Source organism: Corapipo altera, unplaced genomic scaffold (assembly GCF_003945725.1).
Source record: "Corapipo altera isolate COAL_440 unplaced genomic scaffold, ASM394572v1 302, whole genome shotgun sequence".
NCBI classification, from domain to species: Eukaryota; Metazoa; Chordata; class Aves; order Passeriformes; family Pipridae; genus Corapipo; species Corapipo altera.
In genome coordinates, this window is record NW_020885052.1 from 406,656 (window position 1) to 431,039 (window position 24,384).

Below are 24,384 nucleotides of genomic sequence, written 5' to 3' on the forward strand. Positions count from 1 at the left end.
CCCCTATGAACAAAGGCTGAGAAAGCCGGGGCTGTACAGCCTGGAGAAGGCTCAGGGGAGAGCTTTCTGCAGCCCTTCAGTACCTAAAAGGGACTTATAAGAAAGATGGGGACAAACTTTTCAGGAGGGCCTGTAGCGATAGGACAAAGGTCAATGGTTTAAAACTAAAAGAGAGTTGATTTAGACTAGTTGTAAGGAAGAATTTTTTTACAATGAGAGTGGCAAAACACTGGCACAGGTGGTCCAGAGAGGTGATCAGTTTCTTCCAGCCCAAACTATTCTATGACCCTAAGTTAACTTGACTGAGACTTTATCTAGACTCAGAGCTATTTTAACATAACTGAAAGTGGCTTTTAAATGCACCTGATGCAAAGCAATCCCATCTTTTATTCTGGACATTTTAAAACTATCCCTGTAAACCAGGCCAGGTTTAAATTAATGACACACATTGAACCTTGTAGGCTAGTTTTAGAACTAATTGCATGTATACAGGAGTTTGAACATATGTTTAAACACTTTATTGCAAATGTCACACAAAGGAAAAGTGATGAAAGGCATCCATCCAATTATTATACTTTCAAAGAGAAGGACTTTCCTGCTGTGGGAAGCTGTACGCAAACATAATCTTAAAAAGTAGATGATGCCTCTGCTGACATTATCTTGAAAATATTGCACAGAACAAACAAATCTAGCCTTTAAAAGCAGGATCAAGTTGCCAATAAACAACCTTAGACACTTTTAGATACAGTGCAGAAACACTAGAAAAGCTAAGAAATAGTCCATTTATGTAAAATATATATTATGCCAACTTATTCTCTTTATCACTCATGCTAAACACATTTCCTGTCATATATACATACATGCTCTCTGCATTTTTTTAAATAATAAAAATACTGAAAAATCCATTGGGGCATACATTATATACTTTAATTTCAATTTAATCATACAATCAAGTAGTTGAGGTTATTCATATAGATCAGATCTCTTAATGCACCAAGCTGTAAGTTTTTCTAAAATTACGTCATAGCACTATCTCCCTCATCTTCTTACACATGAAACACTAACAGTTAAATTCAGCTTACAGTTTTCCACTTTCCTCCAATCAGTTTGCTGGCAAGTACCAGGTATCTTTACCATCACCTCTTTGAAGTGGGAAGACTTTAGAAAACCTGTACAAAAACCTTCTGGGTAGCTGTGAAAACAAGCTAAATTACAGAAAGGGTGTAAATTCACCCTGGTGAATTGGCAATAATTTTACTGTCCAAAACTTCCTTTATATAATTACATGCTACTAGGCCTAAACTGGCCAAGCACTTACCTGTGACTTTAGCACTCATATCACACAGTAAAATCATCCATGCCCTGGGACTGTGAAGAAATGCGATGTATAAAGCCAGTATTGCCCCTCTTGTGGTAGCTATGATGGAACTTGGCTCTGCTAGTCAATAAAAAGTATTCTGCTGTGAGAACGTAAATAGGTGTATTGCAGGTGACAGCCATGGACAGATTTCTCATCATGCTTAATCCAAACTTCTCCAAACCATAAGTACAGTGTGTTTAGCCTTACGAGGCATTTGGTAGAGCTCCAGGTGCACACTCACTCCTCAGAATTATGGCTGTTCAAGACAAAGTAAAAAACTGAAGACAATGGCAGTTACATGACTAATATGAACAGCCCACCCAATCTCTGTCCACTTTCATGAAAGCTGTGAGATTTACAATACCAAGGATCCTGCTAATTTGATTAAGTATCTTTCAGATCCTTATATTATTAAGTGTATTTAAGTCTCTGAAACAGTTGCCACAGTGTCACAGCAACAGCATAGCTACACTTTAAACAGAACCTGATGATACACACCTAGAGCAGATAACTTATACTTTGCTTTAATACACTTTTGGTGGTTTTGTTGTTGTTTCCTGAGACTGCTAATAAAATGGTTGCTTCATTCATGGTTTCTGAAGTAAACTTGACTAGAAAGGGAGACTGAACGAAAATCATATTCCAAATGCAACTGAACTTCTGTACTTTTTAAAACTGAAATTCAAAGCATCATGAATAGAACTAAAATCTTCTAAGCAAAAGCTTTGTGTTGTTTTCATTGAATGATTATCTGTCACTTCATTCTAAAGCGATGCAACAAATCTGAAGAGCACTTGACATATTTTATTATAAATGGTCATCAATACAGAATCAAAGTAATCTTTATAAATATCTACAAAAAGCACAAGTGCAGGTTAAAAAACATTCTCTAGCATGAGCAGAGGGCTTCTGGCTTTCAGTTTTTACTTTTTATGAGCCTGTTCTTAGGGAAGAAATAATTTTAAAAGGCTTTCTTAAAGTATGCTTTCTTAGTGGTTTTGATTTTAACATTCACTGTGAAAACAAGGCTCTGTTGATTTATCAAAAAGAAAGCCACAAAGAGGGATACACGATCCTTTTGTCTAGTAAATCTGGAATAATCGAACTGTATTGTGGTTTCGGTGCTAATGTAACTGAAAACTGAAAGTAGTGCAAGGCATTTCAAGACACTGTTATCTTTCATACATTTTTGGTGTATTGTCTGTCTACCTCTGGGTCAGCAAGAGGACCGAACAAGTTGTAAAGAGTTCACTCCCATCCACACTGGAGAGCTGCTCTCCTGCAGAGTCCATGTCTAAGCACACTACAGCCTTGTTTCTATTCCAACTGTTCAGAGAGGTTTGTACCTTGCCAGCTCCCACCTATTCTGTAATCGTAAATTATGCAAGCACACAATCTCATATACAGAGCAGCCATTGCCATTCTTCATGATCAAGAAATTAATCCAGGGATGCCAGTAGAGGCTTTAACATGCCTCTAAGCAAATCATTTTAGATGTGCACATTACAGACAAACGCTGGTGTGCAACTTGGTAGTTATTTGTCACCGCAGGCAGCAGACCAGAGGTTTTGTTCTCTTTATGTTTTAAGAGAACAAAACAATGCCTGTTTGATCTCTGTGCATGTGTGCTGGGGCAGAGGGGCAGGGTTGCAGAAGAGACAATATTGCCCTAGTGGTTGAGTACTGTACGTTATTATTTGCTAAACAGAATAATTCCTCGTCCATCTGCTATTTCTTTCGTACTATGCTCAACATAGAAATGGAAGTGAAGGTGCTGTCTTCTGGAGTTTTACCTGCATTTTTAAGAGGAAACACCTTTATAGCAGAGTTACTTGTCACTGCATAAAACTGTGTCCCCAACCTTATAGAGATAGGAGCAGCAAATCAGCTTCCTGTGATCTTTAATCATAAAAATATTAAAAATCCAACCTACTACAGCACCAAAATGACAGCATTTGCCTTTGCCTATGTTTTTTTGTATTTTTCAAACCTATTTCCATACATGGTGATGTGATCGACACTTCAAGGCACTGCTCACCAACACTTCAGTCAGCCAGCCACACAGCTGAATGTAAGCAAAGGGACAGTAAAAAGCAAGAAATAACACTGTGCTCCACTTGCAAAATGTCATTTTTCCCATTAGCATACTGTACTTGACCCTTCTGGCTGGAGAGGTGTCGATGCTTTTATTCAAAATGTCGTAGGTGGCTGTAGAGAGACTGGACATAGGTGAAGACACACATTGGGTCTGGCTTGTGACCCATCATCAGCATGTCATCCACTTCTATCAGACGGTCACAATGAGCCATTTTCCTGTAGTAATAATAAACCAGATACAGCAAATCAAGAGTTAAATATGAGGCCTGTAGCTGCTTTCAAGATTCATTTGCTGCTCTGATTTGAGCATCACTGAAACATTTAAGAAACGCTGAGGTTTAGCAGCAGCCTTTCATTTCACAGTGAAATGAGCAAGGTCAGGTTGGAGATTGTTATTTTTGTGAGCATGGAATGTTCCTGTTCTTTCCCTCTCTTCTTCTATACTGGGATCTGATCTGAAGCCTGTGTACGGGTTGGTTGTTTTTTTTTTCACTGACTACCATTCACATTCCTGATATCTCTACCATGTAGCCCAATTTCACATTAGTCTGCCCATGTCTCAGCTTCTGGTTAATATATAGCAAGTTCCAAAAGAATGGAAAAACACAGGAAGAGATGAGATGTGCCAGTTAAGGCCCATGTGGCTGTGAATTGTTTGTTCTCCACCACCTCTTTATCTTAAAGATGTGAGTGACTAGGGCATCACTCTCAGATGCTTAGGTTGGAGAGCAGAAGCCTGACTGAATCTGGACCAGCAGAAAGGAACAGATTTAGACCTGCAGAGGCCTAAATGAAAAATCACAAAGGCGGGAAGCAATTTGATCAGCAGAGCTCATACTGGGTTGAACAGCAATAACTGAGAGAACAGGCTTTTCTGGAACTTGAAGAAAACAGTTTAAAGGCAATCACAGCTATAAATAGTAATTTCTGTAGATACTTCTCACCTAATGTTTCTTATGTTGTGTGCATGTTGTCTTCTGTTCTCCTCTATTCTTACCATTATACATACATTGACGTAGAACACTACAGTTTTCCTTTAAGAGTTCTAGAGTTTTACTTTAGAGATCAATCACTTCCAACTCACTGACAAGCAACAAAATTTTTTGATAAATATACATATATGTGTGCATACAAAAAACCTTGTAATTCCTAAATTAACTCCTTTGCTAAAGGCTGTAATAAGGAGAAACAACATTATGCTAAGAATTTTGAAAGCTTTTTTCTGAATGGCAAATAGCAAATCCAGTTCTGTAAGTTACTGCATCAGCCACATATTCCCACTGCCTGTTAGTATTTGGAAAAAACGTACCAAACCCAGCTGTATACAGATGTTCTTACTCTAAGAATCATGTTGATATTAGCTCAAGAAAGTTACTATTTCTGACTGACAAGTTAGCACTCATAATGACTTTAACAAACGAGTTAGCATTTGATGCTATACAGTATCGAAAAGAAACAGGACAATGTGTCTGAGGGTATTAGCTCTGTCCCTTTTCAGAAGTGCGGTCACATGGTCAAGATATTGAGAAGCTCTCAGCCTTGATCTCTACCTACACCGAATTCAACCTTCATTCTTGTTCAACCGAAGTAATGCATAGAGGTGAAGTCTCCCACACATTCTATGTTTCTTCTGTGCATTTCTCTATCCTTTATGGCATGACAGATGCAAGCTACTGATATAGGTTCTACAAGAACAGTAATTAAACTCTTCACTGCTGCCCAGTGCTGCCCACTGCATTAGACTTGAACTGGAAGCATTTCACAGAGAGCTAATGTGGTACTCACTCAGCCATGGTGAAGGCCAGTTCAAAGTTCTGCTTGCGATTAGCTGGGTCAAGCTTATTATAATCAAAAGCTTCAGGAAAGAAAGAATGTACAAGAGCACAGAATGCCATCCCATCATTCCAGCTTGAGGAGAAGTTCTGGAGATCAATGTGCTGTCATGATGAAAAAACCAAACGTTAATATTGCACGGGGGAACAAATAAGAGCAGCTGCTTCTGCTCAGTGCCATTTTCTATTCTTCTCTCCCACTACCAAAAGCAACACAGTACAGGCTTTATATTTTTCATCCCTATCCACTGCATTATCGGTATTCTGGGAAAAAAAACAGAGCACTTAGCAATGAAAGCCTTTTGCCTGAAATACTCAGATGCAAAGCAGACACACAGTCAAGGCCCCTGATTAAAAGCCCACTGAAAATACTGTGAAGAATGTCATCAACATCAGTGAGCTCTGGAGCAGGCCCAGTGCACCAGGATTTATAACTGAAGAACAGTTCGTTTTGTGGCTGTGAATAACGCTAGACAAGGACTATGCTTGCTTGCTTTGCCCAATTCAATGCCTGTTTACACATGAATAGGCAGAAGTATGGGAAGAATTACACCTACTGCAAAAACTGATTCTTAAAACAAATTCTTATTGTTACTTTCAGCTGCCACAGTGAAAAGAAACATATTTGTGCTCTTGTCTCATGCTGCTTTCCCATCATAAAACCGAAGCCCCAGCTTTTCTGGTAAGCAATTAACAGTAATTTTCATTAGTTCTGCTTATGTATAGTATAACGTACAGTTCAGCAATAATTATGCAACCTTTTATAGTAATGTTGAAGAACATACTACACACACAAATAAACCTAGAAAAAAAATCTATTTCACCTGGAAATTGCTTTGGCAATTGCAGTTTAAGGCCAAGTAAAATGAATAAAATCTCAACTGTTGTATTATTTTAGTTACACTGACGTTACCTCATAGAGATTTGCTCATGGTGTGATTCAAACTTAACCATTTACTACAAATTCCCTTATTTACTGGTAATAGAGAGTACTTTGGTCAGCTGTATAGCAAAATGGCCATAGTCTCCATGCACTGGCAAAATGTTATTCAGAACTTTCCATATATAATGAGAACGCAAAAATCACAGCCTGCAACTAAGAAAAAAAAAAGTGTGAGTGTATACTGAAGTCTATGTCCATAAGCACAAAAATGTAGGCTTTCAGAAAAACACTAATGCATTGGTTTAATAGACATACAGAATCTCACTCATGCAATCACTGCCTTGAAGTGCTGCCCATGCAAACCATGTTTGCGTTACCCACGCAAAAATGGATGACCCTGAGGAAGTTAATTCATTGTGTAACATATTTTACGTTCACTTTTTGAGTATATGTTTTTGGCAAATTCTCCTGAAAAAAAGAGAGAGCTGAAAGTGCTGGCATATCTTCACCTTGTATCCTATGGTTTTTGAGCGACACCAGTCTAACAGAATTTGTTTAATGCTGCTAGCGCTGGCAACCCCAAAACTCAGCGACCTCTTCAGCTTAGCTCTGGATTCTCCTTTTCCTCTGAAAATTAACAGAGACCAGAATAAGTTACATTCTAGAAAAACTTAAACCTACTTGTCAGGAACATCTATGCAACCTTGCCCAGGTCAGCCCCTGTCCAGGTGATATTTGAGAAACATGTTGCTGAAACTTTGAGTTGTTGTTCCTGCAAGAAAAACTAATTTTTATTTCACTAAAGCCAGGATTCCAGGCCCTCTTCTATTTAAATCATACTCCCATCATGATGCATAAAGAAGAGTCTATACTTCTGGTCCTCGATGAATGGCAACAGAAGTCTACAGTCCCAGCCTCTTTATAATGACAGAGAAGGCAACTTGTCACAGAACTCTTTCCTGAAAAAAGGCACCTGCTTCTTCAGCTGAACAACTCCAAAGCCAGAGGAATCTGTAGCTGTGAATTTCCAGAGCTCAGTCTGTGAAGTCAGCGAAGCTTTATGTGACCTTGTATTGTCCCTTAGCTCAAAATCCTACACGGAGAGAGTCCTCCCACCCAGCTGTACTCTGCTGGTATTAATCAACAAATCAGTTTCCCATTAACAAACCATTCTAGAGACAAGGAGTGTGACGTACTTTGCATCATCACGTTCGAATTTCTCAAGAAGTGCTTTCCTGGCCTGAGTTCCTGAAGTCCGTGGGAGCGTCTGAGACCGCACCAGTTCCCGTCTCCTTTCAACTGGGCGATGCACAGTGGGAGGAGAGGAGCGAGAGCTAGGGGTCACTTCACAATAACCATCAGCGGCACTGGAGAAACAGAACATGAAAAGGATGCAGCTAAACAAAAGAGTAACTCTCTGCAATGCCAGGAGTCAGCACAAAGGTTCAACTACTGCCTACTCTAAACTTCCCAAAAGAGTCATTTCAAGAGGACCTGAATGAGTCAAAAGCGTTTTTAATAAAAGTAAAATTTTTATTGACACGCAACAGCACTTAAGTATAGAAGATTCTGAGGTACTATTACAAATAAGACACAGCTGGACAAGTCACAAGCACCTTGTACCACTGAGCAGAACAACAATTAAAACAGTTTTAAGAAAAAAGAGAAAAAGAAAAGAAAAATAGAAGTTGTGCCCACACAGGAGCACTAAATCCCTTTAATTTCCAACTGGAAATTTCCTGGAGAGTAAGTCACATTTTAAAAATGGAATCTGAAGGGTAAATCAGGAAGTAGTTTTGAAATTTTTACTTATAGTGCAAGAATTCTAAGCTCATATCACTGTTGCTTCACTGACTGCAAGCCAGTAATTTCATCAAGAAATATAGGATTATATTCTAATTAATTTGAGCCCTAAACTGCTTCATCAGCATTAACAAAGTAAGTCACACATCACACTTGGAAATGTTCCCTATGACAGAGATGAGGAAACAGGCAAAGAGCAAAGACATCAGTGTCACTAGTTAATTTCTGATACAGATCGAGGTCAGAGATGACACCAAGTTCTCTTGCGTGCTCAGCATATGACTCAGATATGGAAGTGCTGATTTTGGAACCACCTCAAAAGAAATGTAATGCCTAATTTGGGATTTTTTTCAAGGCAGATGCAAGCCCAAGTGAAAAGATTTAAACTGGCTGCTCTTCCATTTTTCTTGATGGATAATTTGCATGCTGAGGATGCCTGGATATGCCAGGAGTAATTGTGATACCACGTAATCCTATACTAAGCAACTGCAACTCTGAATTAATCAGGAATGTGTAGTAGTCCTCAGCAAGGCACTTATCTACAAATTAAACTCTAGGCTAGCCAAACCAAGGATATTTGATGGCAGTCATATGTTGGTTTCCAAAATTAAGTCCAACGTACAAATTTCTACACAGCTGAGTATTTTTAAAAGTGTTTTCGAAGGACCTGATGACTTCTTCCTCCAAACAAAAATCCACTACTGGCAGGCACTGAGAGTCTTCCTGATTAAGACTGTGACAATGTGGAAATCCACAATTAGGTCTACTTGAAACTGCTCTACAAAATTTTATCCTTTCTCATCTCTGTTCCACTTAGCCCACAGGAAAGCTCACAGCCTTTGACAGGCTTATAATACAGCACCAGGAATTCATCTGTTCTTCAGTACACTGGTGGGGCAGCCTGAAGAAGCCCCCTAAAGAAGAGCCAAAAGTGCTAAGGTTACGCAGTGCTGTGATCACGGGTGAGATGTTGATGCGCAGCCTACCGGATGTGTCGTGAAAAGAAAGGTGTTAGGATTAACCAAGATACGGGTCTGATAAAGGAATCAAAGGCACAAAAGGGCAAGTTGTGCAACGGATTTAGGGGGAACGAATGATCTCGAAACTAGACATACAGGATCATATATACAGCAGGTTGCTGATTTTCAATGAGAAGTACGATAAATAGATATACCTGCTATGTTTCACCTGAGAAGACTCAGGGTATGTACACAAGTGCTGCTGTGTTGAATGAAAACTATTATGTACATCAGTAGGATGGTTTTAGTACAGATAGTGTGATTATTCCAGTAGTCATTGATCGGTTATTCCCTGAAAGTAGAAGGGTGGTTAAGAGGAATATGCCTGTTTACATGTTGATGGACATAGTACACACATTAAAACTATTACCTAGGTTAATGTAGGACAATGGGGCAAGTACGTTAATGTACAATTATACTTCTAATGGTTAAATACAGCATCTGGGACTAACCTGTTCTCCAAGCCAGCGGAACACCTGTCCCTTGAGACTATATTGACCACAACGGCCTAACAAAATGTCATGAGAAATACGTACCTTTCACCAGTTTTGGTTCCACTCTGTATCCCATAGCTCACAGCTGAGACAGATTTAGTGACAGAATTGGCATTCTCTATATAAAAGCAGAAGAGACAAGATGCATTATGGCAGAAACTTTCCTCGTGTGCTTTCAAATAATTTCCTGATAGATACACACACGTTGATTTTTACTCACCACACTGAAAAGCTGCAGGCCTCTAACTTCCATATGAACTAATAAGCTGGGGAGGGGTTTTCCCCAGGGGTTCAATTTCTCTGTAAAATTGTTGTACTGCAGTGCAGGTGGTGTAAACATACCAGAAAGGACCGTGAGAGGATGCCTTTGATAAAACCGCACTGGGAAGGTCAGATCATTTCAGGGCCTTGGGCAGAACTCAGAGGAGGGCATGGATGTTTCAGTTAAAAGGAAAGATGCTACAGCTCACCTTGCAAAAGTCATTCTGGTAGACATAGGGAGTTCTGGGGAGTCTGACATAATTGAGAGCATAATTTAAATTACCTAATTTCTACCAGGAAACATTTTAGTCTGTAAGGTAGAACAGATTCAAAAGTTGTAAAGGTGGCTTAAAAACAACTTTGCATCTTCTTCCCTCCACCTCTGAGCTTCTAGCTTTAGTACTTTGCCACTTAGAGCCCAGCTCCGGACTCCAGCTGTACCCTACAAATGCAGAAAAGTGGAGTGTCTTGCCCAGTTTTACACACTGAAGCCAAAATTTGTTGCATAAGCTAGCAATTTATTTCTTTAAGGCTCCTATAGACAAAGAAGAAGGACTGGCATCTCAGAAGCAATCCAGCCTGATCACTGTCCAAATTACTCTCTGGAAAAGCTGAACTCTCTCCACTTCTTACAGAAGGGATCCAGATCAACTACACTTCTCATGTAAAACACACTGGTAAATGCCAGCACATAGACGTGACAAATTCATGACCACTAACAATTGCCAGATATTTATGCAAATCTCAAACGCTTTAAGATAAGGAGACTGTGATGCCTATTCTGGACGGGCTACATCTTTTGTTAAATAAACCAACACTTGAGACCACTGTTAAATGCCATCACATCGTGCAGACAGTAACAGTTCGGTGACATCAATCAGAAGTACTTCTGGATAGAGCTCAACTCATCTACTTCAACTGAAATCAGAAATTCTTAAGGCATTATGTCCTTTGACACATTCATATTACAAAGGAGACTACTCAATTCTATCCTGCTCAAAGGAATTTGCTTCAATATGGGCACACTGTTTTCCAACTGCCCTTACCTTGTGTACAGTCAGTTTTCAACTGATCAGCTCAAATCTTGACTGCACAAACTGTCTGCCACACTTTTCTCATACCTATGGTTTCCAGTGCAGAGATTGTCTAACAGTACCCATGTACATCCACATACAAATAAGGATGAGTACCCCTCACTTCTAACTGACTGAGAATCTGACACAGTGGAACAAGTCTTCATGATTCCATGAGTCTGCACACAGACTTGTCATCAATTTTAATATTACCATGCACCTACTAATCAGAACTACATGCTCAGATCTTGAGCCCCCAGACAAAGAGCATAGAATCCCTCTCAATTTGTGTTGCATAAGGGCATATTGATAGAACACTCACCTCCAGTGGCAGATGAGTCCACTGTTCTCACCGTAACTGAATTCCAGTCCTTCACTGTATCAGCAGAAAAAAAGACAAAGGAAAGTTTTGCTACATTCTCAGCTTTAATAAGATAAAAGTTAAAAGAACAATCTGCAAATAATCCCTATCTCTTGTTGGCAATTCTATCTGGTTTCCCTCTGTAATTTCTGACCCACATAAATAGTCCAATTTGTAAGTGTCACAGCTCAAGGATGATTGACTTCAATACGTTTGGTTTTTTTTAAACCCTCAATTTAGGTATAAATGAGATTCTGCAGTCACTCTGACTTGTGTATATGTGTCAGACTGCTGTCAGTCATTTCTTCCTCCAAGTGACTATTGGAACCTGTTAGCCAAATAAATTTATCTGCCCAACTTCTCAAGGGGCCTCAGGTCTCAAAGCACTAAAAGCTCCTGTAAATTTCATCAAAACAGCTGTGTTGAAGAGGTTCAGTAACTTACTGAATTTAGTAACTGGGCTAGAAGATAGGCTTCACTAAGAACTCAAATATATTAGGCAGCAAAAATTCTCAGCAGATGCGACATTAGAGCCTAAAGCTCCAGCTAGGACCCACAATATTCCAAACTGGAGTGTCTCATAATGGGATACATAGCCATAGAAGCAAGGTTTCAGATTTACCGCTAGGTCACAGGACAATACTCACAGCACCAGTTGAAGTAAGGAAATGGGATGCACCTTCAGCAAGTTATTTTTGTCTCTTTTACCTGGCTGGTTGGAAGTTTTTACTGCCATTGCATTTTTGCTCTTGCTCTGTCCCAGCAGGCCAGCAGATGCATTAGTTGTTCCTGTTGAACAGATGTTTTCTCCTGAAAACTTCTCAGATGTCCTGGTTACTGCAGTAACGGGAAGGTGAGGCATCTGTAGGGTGACTGCAGGGGCATGGGCTTCAGGGGAAGAGGAGTCTGACATCTGAAAAGAGGTCAGTTCATGGCAGACTTTCACCTGACTTCCTGAATAAAAAAAAAAAGGAGAGACGAAGCAAATTTGTTTGTAGATTTGTAACAGTTACAAACCGATTTCCACGCAACAACTTTATTTTACAAGCCCTTGAAATTATCCCACCTTGTTCTCCCTGTGGAACATTGTACCACTTACACTGCAGAAACAACCCTAGTGCAAGTGATCCTTGCAGTGATCGTACTTGTTCTACATGAATCTCAGCAGGAACAATGTCTTTAGATCATTAATACACAAGTATCTGCATTTGGTAAGCTACTCCTGTTCCTCTGTGCAGCTCTCACTCCCCATCTCCTGCCCTGGGTGAGGTGGCAGCATGTTTATTCTTTTCATGGTTTTATGAAACACTGTATAACTCAATTTTCTCTAAAATGCAGACAGTAAGTCCTTCCTCAACTGAAAGATGATGGAAGCGGACAGGTAATTTGCGAGATGTTTTGGGATGCAAAGCTACAATGGCACCCAGAATAGCAAGCCTTACTACCACTAGTGTCCAACATAATGTGACAGTAATAGCCTCTAGTTCATGAAACACCATAATGCATGTTTAACAATTAAGTTAAAGTTTAAAAATTAAACTCCTAATTAGGAAGTAAAGTATTGGTGCCACAGGACAATATCCATGCTGAAACCATAGTGGATTCTAACACTTCCAACATGTGAGACCTGCTCTACGCCTGCCAGAATCAGGTATTTTACAAGTAGTGCTACGTCATTTCATGCCCTGTTCCTACCTGATGAAGATCGATATCCATTTTCAATGATGGAAGAACTAAAAACTCTTCTAAACTCGGGTTTGTGGTGGTCATCCAGGTCCACACTCTGTCAGAACAGACAACAGACATGACAGCTAAATTTCAAACAGCAGCAAAAGTGAGAAGAATATCTAGAAACATCTGCCAAGAACAGGCCTTCCTTGTGTCAGTGACCACAATACAAGAAGGGAACAAATACCTAACCCCAAGAGCCAAGGCTGCAAATGGAGTACTGGCAATGCAGGACTTGTATCAGTCTTGGCACACTTGTCCTCACAGACCCCATGTACCCACAAGGTGTTATCTTTTGACAGATAAAGGTATCACCATCCACTGCGAAGATGATAAACAGAAGACTCTGCACAATAATGGAGAAAATGACTGAGATTGCAAGAAACAGTGCTTTGCAATTTTTTTCCATTTGCTGCAGAAAAAAAGTACATTAAGAAAAGACATTGTAAAAGCAATACATAAACTAAATACAATCCTAGAACTTTACAGCTGTATTATAATCTGTAACTTCTGTAACGATACCTTTTTTCTGAAAAAAACATCAATTTTCCCAATAACATCTGCCAGTATAATTCCAGAAAACTCAGCCAAGAATTTTTTTTGGTGTTTTGGTATGAGGTTTTTTGGTGGTTTTGTTTGTTTGGGGGAGGCATGCAAAACACCATGAGGAACTATGTGATTTTTTTGGCTGTAGTAACTAAAGAAAGAAGAAACTGCTTCACAGACAAGTGATTACTTCAGTTAAAAAAACGTAGCTCCCAAGAAGCAGCATCTACAAGCAAGAACACGTAAATTATATCATTAATAATGTTCATTATGTCTACCCAGGTCATCATGTCTCATGCAGTTACTCCCAGGCTGACTAACTGTTGGGTGCCATCAGGTCACCACAGAGAGATACCAATGGGTAATACTTGTTTTGACCTTCATAGGTGTTCATAGTCAGCTATTCATCGCTCTGCTGCTGTGACCAATGCAGGCAGATTCTCTGCCAGCAGTCTGTCCTCATTGTACAGAAACTCTTCTGACAGTATTAAAACAGAACACCCTTAGAGTATTTTCAGTCCTCCCTGTTAACAAAGGCACCATGCTCAACCACAAAAACTATGGAAATATCATAAGTTTAAAGCTCCTGCCAAAATACAAAATCTGATCAACAAAAATTCTCAGTAGTGCAGCTATGGCTCCAGGATCCCAATCTGAAATTAATTCTTCAAACATCCCTTATTTTCCACATTTGTGAAAGCAACTCACAGATTCTGGTCTGGTTAGAGAGCCAAATTAAGGTTTGGTATCAAAATAACAGAAAGACTCACCTCCAAATCAGAGTGGCTAATGGCCATTTAAAATTCCACCTAAATCAGCATTTAGACTGTTGTATAGCAGCTTTCAAGGACACCATAGTAGAAATTGCCCAGATTAGAATTAAAAGGACATTTGTGTCCTTACTTCTGAGCTATGCTTGGAACTCCCTGGATTCACTTTTTTTTAAATTAAATTACTTTGAAAAATAATCTAGCAATATTAGAAAATAATGTTTCAGACACTGAAGATACTCAGAATCTCTGGTATCCAGTTAATGCTGCATCAACCACACAGTAAAAAGGAATTTGACCAATAAATCTTTTCAGAAGCAGAAGACACATTTGATTTGCTACTATTCCCAGGTCAGTATTACTTGCTTCTTATATCTCATACTTACAGAAGTATTTTCTAAGACTAGAGGTGTCACCAATTTTATCACAGGTACTTGTTTATCTTGAAACATGGAAATATCTGGAAATATGGAAACATACATAGTGCCATTTATGGTACTCTGTTTCAAATGCTTTGATCATATAACCAGAAGCTGCAAGCAACTGAAGGAACACTGTTCATTACAGAGAATCTGGGTGACCAAGAGCAGGCAACCAAGGCTTGCTCTTTCACCAATTCAGCACAGCCACATCAGAGCCTGATCTACAAAATTATGTTTTCACTGCACGTGTTTGGCTTGTATGGCTCTAGCTGCACCTCCCATAGGTCTCAGTACTGACATTCCCTCTCGGTCAGCTATGCCAGCTTGGGAACTTCTCCAACCTAAATTGTTGGGAGGGCACTGAAGAACCGTCAGTACTTAAGTGATTTTCCCTGAACTCTCAAAGCAAAACAGGAAGGTTCCAATCCAAACAGAACCTCAGACCGTGCTTTAAGGCAGACCGATACTCAAAGCTGGACACTGCCGTAACACTGATGCAAGACTTTTCACAGACTGTGAAAACTGACACACTGCAATGCAGACAGTGGTGATGGAGCAGGTGGAATGGTGTGAGGGACCACAATCCCTTGTCCCTTCCATGTCATTCAGCTCCCTTCTGTTCCTTGAAATACAAACAAGGATGTGGATGGCTCCACGGAACAAAAAGTTGTAGGTGTGCTGCTTACCTTTGTCACATGCGGCAAAAGGCAGCATTTGCTACAATTATGTTGGAACAACGTATCAAGCAGCAGCTTTACCTTTTCATTGCCCAGATGTGAGAAACCCTATGCCCCCATTTGTAAGTCAGTAGGAATTAACAGGGCTGGAATGCAATACAGACTCTGCTTGTTCCTACCAAGTTTAGTGAATTTAATTTCCAAGCCTAGATAGACCACAGACCATTTTTTTTAAGCTTCAGCAGTCTTAAAACCCCTTAAGACATGGCTTAATCAAGATTACATAAAATAGGCTGTCATCTGTGAAAGCCAAGGTTCTAGTACTCCAGTTTTATGTGACTCAATCACAGTGTACCGTCTGGCTGCCCCCTCCTGGCATCAAAGATTGCACAGGAGCTCTCAACTCTTCCCGCAGAGACAGACACATAGAAAAAGTATGACATAAAACATTCCAGTACCAGATGAGCTTCCCACTAAGTGGCATGTCTATGCCCCAAGTTACAATGCTCCACTACACCGGAGGAAGTTTTATCACTGGCAGGAATGTGTACGTTTGTGCAAGTTTAGGTCATGGAGACCACGACAGCTTGTGTGAGGCTGCCAGGGACAAGCTGCAGCAGTCTGGGACAATGGCTATAAAACAAAGCTGTCTCACTGCAGGTTTTAGGATGCACGGCTGCCGGGGCTGCCTCGTTTAGTGCACACCCCTTCAGAGGCACAGACAGGAGGCAGCGGTGGAAGAAGGAGGGAGAATGGGTGGGGGCACAGCCTTGTTCACGTTACTGCCTGCTATATGCTATTGTGCTTTGTGAGCTCGCCAACTGGCAAACTGCATTGTTGGCACACAGATCCCTCTGAATCGAGTCCAAAAAGGATACGCAAATATTCACGTACATATGTATACTGACAGGTGAGAATGCCCCATCTTCTCTTCTTACTTCTAACCACATTGAACTGACAGGTTACTACCACTCTAACCAAGATCCCAGTTTGACCAAACTGTGCCACAATCAGGTAAGTCTCCATATGGTATCACGGCCAAGACCATTTCCCAGAGCACCTCCCAAAATACCGCTGACACTGCACTGCAAAAGAGGAACCCTGTGTTCCTAAACGCTCCCCCGTGCCAATGCAGAATCTGGCACAATCCGTGTACCCTCTTGGCCCTCCCTTCCTCCCGCCGCCTCCTTGGCAGTGACCACTTACTTGGCTCCGGCCAGGGACCGCTGGCTTGGCATGGCTGGCGAACGTGCCGTCGGCCGAACCCTGCCCCGGAGAGCCGGCCCCCGCGGCCTGGGGGCTCTCCACCGCCTCGTCCGCCCACTCCTGCGGCAGCCCCACCGACCGGCCCAGGGCCTCCACCTGCCGAGACAGGCGCTCCAGCTGCGCCCGCAGGCGCCGGTTCTCCTGCTGCAGCTCCGAGACCGTGTGTGCCAGGGGGCTGGCGAGGCGCAGCACCTCCTCCACCTGCCGCCCTACCCCCTGCTTGAACAGCTGGATGTCCACATGGATCTCCCGGACGGCGCCCCGCAGCGTGTCCTCGTAGCGCTCCAGGGCGTCGCAGACGGTCTGCGCCTCCCGGCCGTTCGGATCCTCGGTCTCGCCGGCCATGGTGTCCGCAGGCTGCGCGGGGGGACTCGGCACCCGCTCGCCTTCCCACTCGTCGCCGCCGCCGCCTCTCTTCCCCACGTACCTCTCGGTGGCCCCAAGCCCAGCCCTACGCCCGGCCCCCTCCGCGGCGCCGGCAGGAGGAGCTCCGAGGGGCACAGGACGCGCCCGGCGGCTGCGGGCGGGACGGCTGCCTCGCTCAGCGCTCACCCGCTCAGACAGGCAGATGTAACTTCAGGAGGCAACCGTGGAAGAAGGAGGGAGAAGGGGGCACGGGCTTGTTCACAGCTGCCCAAGGACGTGAAGACCTGAGAGGGCCGGTGGTCTGCAGGCGGGGCCACGGGGGCGACACGGCCCGAAGCGCGGGTGATATTTGTGGAAAACCAGCCAGAGCAGAATCTCTCGTGTGGGTTCTTTACTGCAGCACGAGGCAAAAAAGCCCCACAGAAAGAGGGAATCTGGAAGATATTTTAAGCAAATGTGCACCATGAGTTAGCCTGTCTGTGTGTCAGCACTTTATGTCAGGTACCTAAAAATTCTTGGGTGCCATACAAGATTTACCATATTACTGAACCCGTGCCTCTTTCTCTCAGGAACACTGCATTCATATGCAAAACCAATTCACTTACAGACACATTTAGCAGCATCCTAGTCTCCCAGATGTTTTCAGAACCCTACAGAGATTATCCCCGCTGGTCCGTGTCACAAGCTTCCAGGAGTTAAGCAGGACAAAAGATGCACACTGTAATTTAAAGATTTCTGCACTTGATAGTTTTTCAGTGTACAAACTTATACTCCCTTGTATATATTTGTATGTGTGTGTGTTTCTATGTAGTATTTACCCATTTATCTAAGCTACTGCTAACTTTAAATACTACTTTATATCTTAGTTTGTTTTTTTTTTTCCAGGACCACTGTATGCATTCCTTCTTCCTTTCTCTCCCTTTACTCCAAGCTCTTCTGTGGGACCTATTTTACAGCATCAAAAGACTGCTGTAGAAAATTGCCAATGTCTTATAGCACAATTACTGCTTTCTTACAGGCATTACAGTCACTTTCTTACAGAAAGGAGTCATCATTTAACAGTTGTCAGCAGTTGTTCTCTTGCAGCAGCAAGTAGCTGAGCCTGTAAATCTAGAATGAGAAGGGAAAGTTGGAGAAGTTCTGCCTCAACTTTTAACCCCACCTCCAGGTTGGAAAGGGTTTAAGTCACTATGTGTAAAACCCTAAAGCAATAATAACAGAATTCAATTATCACTAGCACATAGGTAATTTCTTTACATATGCAACCATATCTAGAAATAATATATATGTGTGTGTGAATATTAAAGTTGACAGCTCACGGCTATTAGCTAATGGTACTAATACTGTAATTCTTTGGAAGATATTCCTCCCTGCATGGAAAATATTTCCATTTTTACAATATTTTTTAATTACTAAGGAAAGCTTATACTTTTTCACAGAATATTAATCTTGGTCATTTGTTCTAATCTGCAAAGCTTATTGAAAACAGCTGAAGATAACAATCCCTCCACGTGGGCTAAGAGCCAAGAAGCCTCAATTGTTTCATATAACTGACAGGCAAATTTTCTGTGTCATTCTCGCTTGGCACCAGGAATTTTCACAACACTGAGGCAGAAGGTAAGAGGGTGCCTGCACGAGGCGCGAGTCCGCAGATGTACGTGCGATCACAGATACCCACAGTCAGCAATAGGATTTGTGCAAGGTATTTCAGCTCCTTTGGCCCTGTTCACTCACCACAAGGAGGACTAACAGTCTCCGTTACACCTCAGGATGCCAAGCCCTGTAGAGGGTAACATTTAAGAGACAACAGTCGCTGCCATGGCTGCAAACTTTGTTTTCTCACTGCTGATCTTGGGTATCTGAGGCCCAATCATCCTCTCCTTAGCAAATGCTATCTGATCATGTGTCTGACAGCATTCCATGGGCAGTTCCAATTCTTTCCAGATCAGAGTTCTAGCTTTTCATGGCATAAAGCAACCTGATACTCTGGCCTAGCTCCAGCTTACACAAGCCAAGGGGAAGACCTCAGCAATGGGACATTTTTTGTCAGCACCTGTCTCCAAGTGCTCTGTTACAGAAGTGGAAAAAGTCTACAGTCACTTCACTCAAACCAGTTTCTTAATCACATCTCCTCTGTAGCACCTGCTTTATCATGCACAGTATCTTAAATTGTGGCTTATTATTTTCCACAGCATTCAGCTAACCCAGTCTGGGGGCCAGAGATGACACCACTTGAAATTCCAAGACTGAGACAGAGGTGGGCAAAAGCGAGAAGTAACCATGAGTCTCATGGAAATCTGGTGCACTGTGAGAGTGACCCAGGCTAAGGGTCTCACAAGCAAACCTTTCAAAGGGAAGATGAAAACTTGTTACTGCAGTAATTCAACCTTTGGGTTTTGCATTTGAAAGGAGCAGGGTTGCCCAACACTATGGGAAGGCAGCAGCTCCACGGTTATAGCATCGTGACGTCATCAGGCTGGGCACTGCTGCATGGCTTTCATGGCTGGTGTTCTTCCTCTTTGGAGTTGCCAAAAGGCATACAAAACTCCAGCTAAAGTGTTCCCAAATTGGCTAACTGGAGTCTGTTTTTGTCTTCATTCTAAGCATCTAGAGATTTTCAGGAATGTCAAGAGACCAGTATGAGGCTGTTCTTGCTCATTCCTCTGGTGTAATCTTCCACTAGGTACCCCACTATCTCACTCTGCATTCCATTATGGAATTCTTCAGGGCTCTTTGACCATTTATATGACCAGGGCTCGATAATGGCTTTCCTGTCTGATAATGGTGGGTGATGAGCTCTTCAGAAATCCTTCATAAACTTTACAACACATTCCTGTGCACCATATAAAATTCCCAGTTTGGATAGTGGCCTGACCAGTACATTTGTTTGTCTCTTTTCCTGACTAGGGTTCCCTTTCTCCCAAATGCTCTGCTTTTCTGGCTTGTTATCCTTCCCAGCTTGCTACGAGCTGTCCCTCTCTTTCTTGTTCTACACCAAGATTCCATTATGCTTCCTTTTAGGAAGGAGATCGTGAGTGTTAAAACAGGCTCACAATCTGTGGCAAACCTGTACAAAGTTGATACTGTCCCAAAGAGAGAGCAATCAGCTTTATTCTTTCAACAGGAGAGTTTTAGCCCTTGGCTGCTATGGCATTTTGGCCTGTGTCACACAGGTGACACAGTTAATGTTCATTACGTCACTGATTATACCCAGCAATTGTCAGTAGAGTCAGAAATTTACCAAGGGCAGCCATGTAATGTTTGCAGTACAATTTCTGAAAGGCTGGGAAAGACTTCTACCACAGATAGAACCTAGACCTTGCACGTTCACATTAAACACAATGGAAGGAATGATCTGAAGCTCCTAATCAAGGTAAATATGCATATGCTATGCTGGTAATTTAAAAGATAAACAGCAAATTCCAGTCTCAGCTATAATATTAGCATTAATGTGGAATTATTCTATCAGTTCCTTCAGAGTTACTTGTTATTTACAGTTGTGTCTCTAAAATCAGATTGCAGGCCTCGGTCTTGATTTTGAAGATTGCACATACCAAATACCGCATTTTTTTTCTCTCTCACAGGGCAATAAATGAGTAACAAAGGAAGGTCATCTGTATCTAAGCTTACATGAACATTCACAAAAAGAGGCAGAGAAAAACATTTGTGTTTTGCTTCATCAAAAACCTTTTATCCCAACTGTTACTCATTATCAGAGAGCAATGAACATGGGGATGTGTAGAGCGGCAGCGTGCTTACCCATGACCTTGCTTCAACTCCTTTTATATAGAACCAAGTTCATAACCCATTTCTTAGATACATGTACTTCTTACTGTGAGCAGAGTACATCACTAAGTTCGTCAAGAAAGCTAAGGGATTTTTTTCCTTTCTTTACAGACAGGATGGAAACAGAGGCATTTTCTGAGGTGATCTGTGTACAGCACCAGTGATTAAACTGCTGGATGAGAACTCAGCTTCATACAGTTCCCATTCAGTTTTCTAGCATCAGGCTGGAGCTTTGCCTCTCTGCTGTTTCAGCGTTTGTCCTGAGGAGGACAAAGCTGTGCAAGGAGGAAGCTGGAGCAGTGCACCTATGCATGCATGTCCCTTGCTGCCCTAAGATACGTCCCTTAGCAAAAAAATATTTAAGACTTCCCCAATGGAATTAAAGTAATACAATTTTGTCATCCTTCACCCTAAAATAAGAGAAAATACAGGGACCTTTCGTATGCTTCTGGTTTTCAACTTTCCCATGAACATCAACATCAAATCTTTCCAGGGTCACCCTACCCCCATCCCTTATGATGCATTTAGAAAGGTGGTGTTTTCTTCCATACTTTGCACAATTGTGGAACTGGCAGTTCCTTTACCTGTATCCTGTACTGCTTGGTACAGCTTGGAAGCTTTGCTTAAAATTAGCTTTGCGGGTAATACCCAGAAGAGTTGAGATGCCGAGCAGAATAGCAAGCATTTGACAACTGTTATCCTGAAATCAGTGGAATACACGATGCCATGTTTCCAACCCTGCTACTGTACTCTAAATGAGCTTCTTAGAGCATAGACCAGCACTGGGCTGCCCACACCAAGAGTGGGCAGTCTGTGTGGTGGGTAGCAGTACATGCCTCCTCCTACACGGGAGCTTGCTCTCCTGTTACAAGCAAACCACAAGCTATGTGAATGTGATTAAGCAGTAGCACTTGGTACCAGCAGTCAGGGCCTGAAGCTTACCTTTCCTTAGAGTGTATGCAGAGTAAACTAGGCTCCCCTTTGAAATAACTGAGGCTGTCTTCACAGATTCCTTCGCTAAGATTCAGAAAGCTCTCAGGCAGTTAGAGAGTCTGGCTCGCACAAGTAGGAAACACGCAACTTTGCTCTGAAGGTTTTTAGCAGTCAACAGAAATAGCACTTGGTAAAGGTCAGCAACTCATCTTTCTAGACCTAATAACAATAACAGGGCCAGCAAGGTTGTTCTGTGACGATGCCCACAATGATTTATGACCTACAGGGGCTGTGTTACAGTAGGAGCAAAAAAAATCCGCAATACTAGTTGCAGCTTGGAGGAGTTAATAAAACCTGCAGCTGAGGGTAGGGAAGGCTACTCTGCCCTTCTTAGCTAATCCTTCTGTGTGGCTTTTAGCAGGTTACTTCTCCCATAGAGAATTGAGATGCAGGGAAGCCAGAGAGTTTGGTAAGAAAGCTGTGAAAAGACCAGGAAGCTCAGCTCCGCTTTCAATCAGTACTTGCAGTTACACTTTTATAGCCTGCAGCTAGTTTCTTTTCACATGTATTTTGTTGGTTGGGAAGAAGAGAAGATGACAAAATTAACAATCTGTGGACTGAATAACTTGGCTGGGGGAAAGGTAGGGCAGAGCTGCATGCTGGAAGGATTGCTTTCTAATTTTGTGCCACAGATGGACAGATGGGAAACTACTCCTGAGAGCTGAATGCAATGTAGAGTTGTTAACTTGCATCTTTCCCTAGTAAATGTGACACTGTAGCATCAGGAGTGAAAACTGAGCTGAAGAATTACCTCTTATCAATCAAATGACAAAAGCGTGAAGGGAAAAGATAATACCCCCCCCCAACCCTCCTCTTGCCAGCTAGACCATTAATGGGACTAGGATCTCTAAGAGGCTGAAATAACAATTCATCCTCTGCACTTAATCAGCATGGCTGCAGAACTGATGTGCATAGAAATGGAACTAAAGGAAGAACAGCAGCATTGACAGCCACGATGATAAAAGGATAAACTTGCCAGCTGTCACCAGCTGTCTTCCTATAACCCAAGTAACTGTCATTGAATCCTTTCTGGAAATGGGACATGCTCCACAGATAGCCTTGTCAGTCATGCTGTGTTTCTAAGGGTAAGTTCAGCCTCTGACTATGTCATAATTCTCTTAAGAAAGACAATAACTGGCTCCAAATGAAGGCTATAAACAGTCAAGAACCCCGACTTCTCTTCAGAGTGGAGACTGGCTAAGTAAATGTGCAACGCAGAAAAGCCTGTGTGGGAAGGATCCTTTGGCTGCGTTACACGGGCATATTTTGTGGCAGGAAACTGGCACCCAAGACAGCGAAAGCTACACTGAAACAACTCTTGAAAAAGCTGGGTTAACAGCCCTATCATGACTGCCAAATACCAAGAAAGGCCACTGACAGCTAAAGGGACAGCAAGTGTCAGTCTGCAAAACCCTTCCAGTGTCCAAGAGACAGCACAAGCTAAATACTACTGAACCTAGATTCCATGGACTATGTCTTAAGTCAAGACACAGCACAGAGGCAAGTCAAGCAGGCTGCAAGGATCAGAACAAGCAGTACTTCCTTCAGCAGTGGCTCCTAAAGCCGTTTCCACACTGGCACCACCTACTTTTGCTCACAGCAAAAGTTGCCATAGTCACAGCAGCTGTGTGGGGCTACCAGTTACTTGGTTTTAAAAGAAAGTTCTTATTGAGTGTTTTGTTTTACGTTTTTCTTCTCCTGTAGCATAAATGTTACTGGTAAACAGTAGAAAATCAAAGATCTGATCTGGGCTACGAGTGTTTTGTAGATGAACTCACTAGTAGAAATACATCATCATCTATCATCTGCACTAGTCATAGTTCCTTAGCTATACCGATTCTCTCCCCTCCTTCAAATAGAATTAAACGTTTGTTGTTCAAAACCTCTTTAACCGTTTGAGTGTCCTTCTTATTGGTTTGATCCCCCCTCGAGTCTCCAAGAAACCTCGTGAGAGGAAAGGCAAAAGCAGTAAAAAGAGAAATCGCTGGTGCTACCTGACGGTGAAGGCGAAACACTGCGCGTGATTAACGATTCGTCGGTGACACCTCCTGACCGACCGCGGCACTGCAAATAAAAACTGCGCATCGCCGAAACCGATGCACCTTGTCACGCGGAAAGTTTGGGCAACAAACGGAACGGAACTCGCGCCTGCGCAAAACGAAAAGCGCTTCGATCACGTGGTATACCCAGGGTACATGGCGACGAACTCGCGCATGCGCGATGATTGTACTGATTCTACTGAGTTCTGCTTTTCTGGGGTCAGTTTGGGAAAATCGTGTGAAATTCTAAAAAACTTCTCTCCGTGTTTTCTAGTTGTTTTTTCAACCTTGGTCTAAGTTTCATGTAGAAAAGGGCATAGAATTAGAACAGGGAAACTAGACTTTCTTGGGAGAGATGGAAGAAAAGTCTGCTTATTCCAGTTCTGCTTTTCTTGTCTTCCCTTAGACTGTCATTTTCTCTCACCTACTGTTCAAATAGGCAGCAATTAATTCCTCTGCTGAAGAGATTGCTGTACTAAGTGTCTGTCAAATTGATGCCTTCAACTCCAGATAGCACATACTTCTTAGTTACAAATTTCTCACAGGAAATTTTCAGGCGTGCCCATAAATCTCATCACTGTTTGGGAGAAGGTTTTCTCGTCTGTAAC

General features: G+C 42.0%; 1 protein-coding gene and 1 long non-coding RNA gene across 2 annotated transcripts; one reads left to right on the forward strand and one right to left on the reverse strand.

The window, feature by feature from the left end:
• Positions 1–503: 503 nt before the first annotated feature.
• SMTNL2 (smoothelin like 2) lies at positions 504–16,956 on the reverse strand. The gene is made up of 9 exons (XM_027668799.1): positions 16,533–16,956; positions 12,879–12,966; positions 11,892–12,137; positions 11,145–11,198; positions 9,531–9,606; positions 7,369–7,539; positions 6,682–6,799; positions 5,243–5,394; positions 504–3,673 (listed from the first exon to the last, which is right to left on the reverse strand). Exons 1-9 carry the CDS (start codon positions 16,935–16,937, stop codon positions 3,547–3,549), a joined length of 1,437 nt encoding a protein of 478 aa, XP_027524600.1. The 5' UTR covers positions 16,938–16,956; the 3' UTR covers positions 504–3,546.
• A 155-nt stretch (positions 16,957–17,111) lies between these two features.
• LOC113959632 lies at positions 17,112–23,726 on the forward strand. The gene is made up of 3 exons (XR_003531886.1): positions 17,112–17,340; positions 19,151–19,215; positions 20,856–23,726. It is a non-coding gene; the product is annotated as an uncharacterized LOC113959632 (long non-coding RNA).
• The last annotated feature ends 658 nt before the right edge of the window (positions 23,727–24,384 follow it).

Bases quoted from the DNA above. Each gene is read 5' to 3' on its own strand.
- SMTNL2 (XM_027668799.1), bottom strand. From the start codon at position 16,937: ATGGCCGGCGAGACCGAGGATCCGAACGGCCGGGAGGCGCAGACCGTC. The intron at 6,800-7,368 runs GTACGTCACACT...GTTAATTTTCAG, and splicing joins TTCGAACGTGATGATGCAAA to AGGAAAAGGAGAATCCAGAG. The intron at 3,674-5,242 runs GTGAGTACCACA...TTATTACTACAG, and splicing joins CTGGCCTTCACCATGGCTGA to GAAAATGGCTCATTGTGACC.